The sequence below is a fragment of the Bemisia tabaci genome, chromosome 1 (genome assembly GCF_918797505.1).
Source record: "Bemisia tabaci chromosome 1, PGI_BMITA_v3".
NCBI lineage: Eukaryota > Metazoa > Arthropoda > Insecta > Hemiptera > Aleyrodidae > Bemisia > Bemisia tabaci.
The window spans coordinates 33,136,180-33,142,179 of record NC_092793.1 but is presented as its reverse complement, the minus strand read 5'-3'; the positions used below and the strand labels follow the sequence as shown (position 1 = coordinate 33,142,179).

At 42.4% G+C, this 6,000-nt stretch overlaps 1 protein-coding gene across 1 annotated transcript in view; it reads left to right on the top strand.

The window, feature by feature from the left end:
• The first annotated feature begins 1,097 nt into the window (after nucleotides 1–1,097).
• The window catches only part of LOC109037171 (uncharacterized), a 63,677-nt gene continuing 58,774 nt past the window's right edge, over nucleotides 1,098–6,000 (top strand). Inside the window, exon 1 of the mRNA XM_019051693.2 lies at nucleotides 1,098–1,494. Within this exon, the coding sequence (XP_018907238.2) occupies nucleotides 1,487–1,494 (8 nt within the window). The 5' untranslated portion in view covers nucleotides 1,098–1,486. The remainder of the gene's footprint in view (nucleotides 1,495–6,000) is intronic.

The window sequence follows — 6,000 nt, the reverse complement described above, 5'->3', positions numbered from 1 at the left end:
TTGCGCTGGTCACAGAATCGTGTTTTGATCCTTGATTCTTGTAGATTAACTAAAAATAATGAGATCTGTCCAAACCGCAACTTTCTACGTTCAATATTAACCGCGGTTACCCTTGAACTTGCCCTAACCGAGATATCGCCCTTTGAAAAATTGACGTCATCCACCGTGGCAGTGACAACCTTGTTTCCTTCCACCTTGGTTTTATCAGTCAGGAGGGAGACACACATTAGCACTGGTTACTCAACATGAAACTCGGATGAAAGCAAGGAGGAAGGAACCATGGGTGTATACCGCGAGGGATGACGTCAAAACCATGACTTTTTATGGGACGATATCTCGACTAATATTCAACGTAGAAGGTTGCATTTTGGACAGATCTTATTATTTTTAGCTACTCTACAAGAATCAAGAATCAAAATACGATTCTGTGACCAGCGCAACTGACCCATTAGGCGGTATTGTTGATTAGCCCTCGATTTCCATACTTTTACTACTGAATTTTACTCGCGGTTTGCAAAAATTGTCCTTTTTACAATGCTATGTTAAAGGATCTCCTGAAACCTCCCCCCTAATCACATCGTAAACCATATCAACGGTGTAAGTCGGCAATCACATAACTCGGTTTGCGACGTCGCAGACTTCCTGTCATACTTCGTTTTTTAAACGGAAAACTACTCAACGGCAATTCTTTATAACTGCCGTGATTTTTCTTCTCTGTGCGAAGAAAATTCTGCATAAATTTCAAAGAATTATGTCAATTTGTTCTCTTTAAAAAAAAATATAATGGCGGAGATTTTCAGACACCGCAAACGAGTTATGTGATTGCCGACTTACACCGTCGATATAGGCTCTCCTTAGGAAAAACCTATTAAGGAACACCTATGTCAGATCCAAAGACTCGTTCGCTTTCTTCAGGACTAATTCCCGCTCGAGATCCGTTCCTCCGAGAGCAGGTTCCCGCTCAGGCGGCCAGACGGGACAAAGACCGGACGCGCTTCCGGGGAAAGCGCGCGAGACGAGGGAGGGGTGCAGGGGCGGGGGGGGCGAGATCATTCCCCTCGGAAAAGAGCTTTTCCGCGCGTGCGCCCCTCTCTGTTTACGCTTTCCACTCGGGAAGAATCCGCCGTCTCGTGGCTCTCCGCTCAGTCCCGCTTTGAGTCCGTCCCCGCCGCCTCATCGCTCTCCCCGACCCCGACCCCTCGACGAGCCGCCAAAACAAAATCCGAGCCAATAGGTTAGGTCCGCGCGCCCTTGTAATTTTGACGTTTTTAACTTGAGCCTTGTGTCGTGCCCCCTTAGTCACCTGTATCCTTTTCGTTCTCCCAAATATTGTTTCCGGATGTCGATGAGCCTCCTGGCGAAATTATGGTGATCTTATGGATAACGTACGTCGAACCGTGAATTGCGGCTCCGTGTATTTCGGCCTCGGTGGAAGGTAGTGCGGTTTTTTGGAGTCTGGCTGAGTATGAAACAACAGTTGCAATAGATGACCAGGTATGTTGCACTCTTCACGGACCGTTTTGTGACCATGTTCCGTTGTTTTTCCCTCACGAAAGAACGTATTTGCATTTCAACGTTGCCCAATTCCTCCTCACAAATTGTATTTTCACCAGGAGAATATTGGGAATTTCTAACTGAGACTTTCCCTAATGTTTCTTTTGATATCATGAAAGTTATCAGAAAAAATTTTTGTATAAAATTAAATCAATTTTGTAACCTTGAAATGGAATGGAGTTATGTTCCTTTGTCTGGAAAACGACGATTTGAGGGGCTCGGACGAAAAGAGCGCATAAATGCAGTTTTTGCTTTTTCAAGAAATTCGTAGGCATTTAAAGTTTCTTCATTTCGTGAAGCCTTACGACGGAAAGAAAGTTCAAACTCACTTCTTGAAACTTAAAAATTGGTCATTGGCAGTGAACTTTTCATAGAATACATTTCCAAACTTGTCATAGTTGAAATCATTAAACTCAATATTTTCAAAAACTTAACTTATGCGCCATGTCCTCCGAAATGTATCCCACGGAATGTAAAGTCACTGAACCAACGTCAACCGAAGTCAGCTGAACCACAGCTACCAATAAGATTTCTCGTGACTTCTCGAGAATTGTGGATGTTGGACTGTCACATTTTGTTCCAATATGCCTTGATGACGGAGGTTCCGTCGACGCAAATTTGTATATGCTAAATTGGACTACATTTTGCAATTCGGAACTATAATCCATGGCTTATCTGTAAAAATACGTATGTGCATAGGGAAACTGATGGTACATACGTTGTTTCTAAACTGAGCCAGAAATTATAGTTCCTAATTGCAAAATGTAGTCCAATTATAACTCTGAGTTCCATAAGAATACATGCATGATAGAACTCGCGTCACAATGGATGTAGCTCCTATTGATTAAAACGCGTCCAACTGGCATCAAAACATGGCGAATTCTACCGGTTGAAGGCACACATTTCGCGAACCTTCGTTGGAAATAGAGATATGGAAAACTTTTAACCGTGGACCAGTAAGATAGCGAAAAAAAAACACGTTACGATTGTTTGAAATTCATAACTCATCAAGCTTCATAATGATATCTTTAATCAATTCTGAATTGAGCGGATTTCAGGGCAGCTGAAGTTCCATGGATCTCGAATCTAAATGTGCTTTCAATCACCACGCGGCTTTGTTATGAATTAGTGAAAGGGATTCGCGTCCCCTCCCTGCCCCAGCCCCTCTTACCCTTAATAACTGAAGCCACTCGAGCTTGTACTGAGAGGAGCAAGGAACTTTCATACACAGATTTGGACGTATTTCTGCCGAACGGAACTATTTGCATTAAGGCATGAGCCCTGAGACCCATAAAAATATATGCATAACAGGGTTCACATCATACATCATAATGCACATAGTTCCGTTTGGCAGAAATACGTCCATTTCATGCATAGCGTGTGTTTCACAGGCGACTCTGAATAATTGACAACGCTGTTTTTCATCATTTTACATTATCAGTATACACATCGATACTTGGTGAGGCAGCCTCCCTCAACTAAAACCGATTAATTTACATAAATTTAAAACAATGTCACCAATTTGCAAAAGTCACCACTGCGGGCTGACTTTTGAAGTTGACAGACGAAGAAGACAAAAAGATAATGGAGCGATCCTATTTCCGAATTTCAAGGTGTTAAATGTCATGTATGACCATTGAACTCGTTTCCATATTTTATTCGCAATGCACATATATTTATTTGCTGACCGATCAAACGGTGACTTGAAGGATCTCCTAAAAGTTCCTTTCACGGATTTAGGGAAAGAGGGAACGAATTCAACCTAGATTGAACGACTGACAGTCACGCAAAGCCACTTGATAATGGTTCTTCTTGGTCAAAGTGGACTTGCAACGGGTCAAATCGTTGTAACATCTCCAAACATTGTTGATGTTCTTTCATTTAATAACTCAGAAGATTTACGTTTCTGAGAGCATAACTACTTCCATGCGATTTGAATCTGTAATGAGCACTTGCCATGAACACCGATGGTAAAATAAAGTATGAATGGTTCGTGATTTATTCTCATATTATCATAAAATCAGTGCAGGAGAATCAATGGCGAGTAATAAATCACTAACACATTAAATTCACTTTTATACTTGCAAACCATAAGCAGGGTCGAATTAGCTGGGGTGCTGTAGAACCCTGGGCCCTAACTCCACGCCCCCCCTCCCCTCGGGCGATATGATTATTATAATCATTACTTTCTTTAATTCTTTATGTCAGCGAGGAATCCGTCCAGATTCTCTAGGGCTCATGGAGTCTTTAAAAAACGGATTTAGAGAAGCCCTAAGACTCGAATTTTGGGTGTCATGGGTCCCTTAAATTTTAGTATTTGCGGCCCATAATGACCGCTGTAGACCTGATAGCCTGACATGGAAACGTGAACCGTCTTCAATTAAGAGAGTATGCGACCCGCAAATGTGCAGACCCCTTGTACCCGCCCTCGCCAGCATCTCGGGCCCCTGAGCGCTAATTCGGCCTTGAACATTACTAATGTGTAATTTTACATATTATTCTTCAACATGCTTCTTGGAGATAAAGTTAAAGACGCCATTTTTAAGCATAAAAATGTCACATCAAAAAATTCGATATTATAAGCGCAACATCATTACCCCTAGTTACCTTCCCGTGTAGGTATTTATGAATAACAACATTTCGTTTACAGAGAAATTTTGACGTTCGAATTTTGGAAGAATTGGGCAATAAAAAAAATCCGATTTTTAATATTTCAATCTTCTTTGTGACTTGTGATCAGCACTCGGGTCTCGTAATAGTTAGATTTGATGGAACATTTTAAATAAAAGGCGCATCGAACAATGAATTAACAATTTACCTCTGGAGAGCTCCTCATGTACAGAGTGGATTGATCGCAATTTATAGTACAAAAATTCAGAAGTCCTATGCACACCGCTTCCATGCATCGTATTCAATACTTCTAACAGGTGGCATTGTATCGGTATCGATTGGTTCAACATGTAAACGCAGCTTCAAAAGTCAATTGAGTAACCTGAGGGAACGAGTTTCTTATAATAGAGTTTTTATTCCTTCCAGTATAAAATGGCAGTGAAAACTGAAATTGTGAGGAATTTTCTCATTTCCAGTTTTTCCTGCGTAAATCATAAAATTCACAAACTGTTTGCGGTTAATGCTCTATTGCTTTGAACCAAACGATACATCGAACCACTATTGAATACGATCTATTGTATTCTACGTTGAAATTCAACAGAGAAACATACGAGGGCTCTTCATCTCGTATCCGATCGAGTAGTCATTTATTTGTTTGCGCAAGTAGTAAGTAGAGTCCCTTTATACTGAGAGTCAAGACAACACCCTTCATGGAGTCACAAACGGGAATAAAGATTACAGAAATTGAACGTTTTTCGTAATCTTTGATCGGCCCATTCTCTAATTCCTTTCTTCGTTCCTTCCCTCACTCCGTTTGTTCCTTGCCGAACCCGTAATTCCCTGGTCCATTCCAGATTATAATCTTTGCAATCGGTGAAACTGTAATCTTTATTCCCGTTTGTGACACTGTGGAGGCCTAAAATACGGGAACCAATCAGAAATGGATTCAAATTGTCTTGACTCTCAGTATAAAGGGACTCTAGTAGTAAGGTGGCGAGGATCCACGAGAGCTTTCTCATTGGGTGATTGGTTTGGGGCGAGCACCTCACAACTCCCAGCGGAGCGCACATATTGAAACCTGTGTCGCACGTCGCGCGCACTTAGTAGGAAGGAGCACAAATAAATTATTGCTCTCGGTATTGCACCCGGGAGAAGGCGAGGGGTCCAACGAATGAATGCTTTTCATTTTATGGGAGCTCTCAACGAGGGTGGCCGGGAGTTTCGGGTCCCCGGTCCACGCAGGAATTCAATCCCTCCGGACGGGTGGATGTGGATATCGCGGCAAGCCTCGGAAGATATACGGGCTCGCCATCCAACCTGGGAACATTGCTCCACGTATTTCTTTCCCCAATCTGACTTCCAGGAATGGAGCAAAGAGAATTTATTTCTCATGCGTTGCGTGCTTTCCGAGGTGTCGTCGTCGGGGGTGGATCCTGGAGGTTGGTAACACTGGCTTTCCTCCATTCAAACCCGCGGGCTGATTGAAGAAATTGGTAAACAAAGCATAGACGAAAAAGATATGGAGGGCTTTCATTAGTGAAAGAGAATGGTTGTAGTGGACAAAGGAGGTAGTAAGTAATAGACTAACTAACGGCAACTCATGAGAGACCCGATAGTTGTCCACCTTCCTCTCCATTAGTCTATAAGAACCACCCAAATTACCAATAGGATTGCTCCATACTCCCCGTGTCTTCTTTTTCTATCGCTCTGTCTATCAATTTCAACAATCTGCCCGCTGTGCTAAATAATCGAATCTCATCGAAGCACTTGGCCGCTCCGAGAATCGATGCATTTCCATCGGTTTAAACGGAGAGAAAACGATGTCGCCAACGTCCC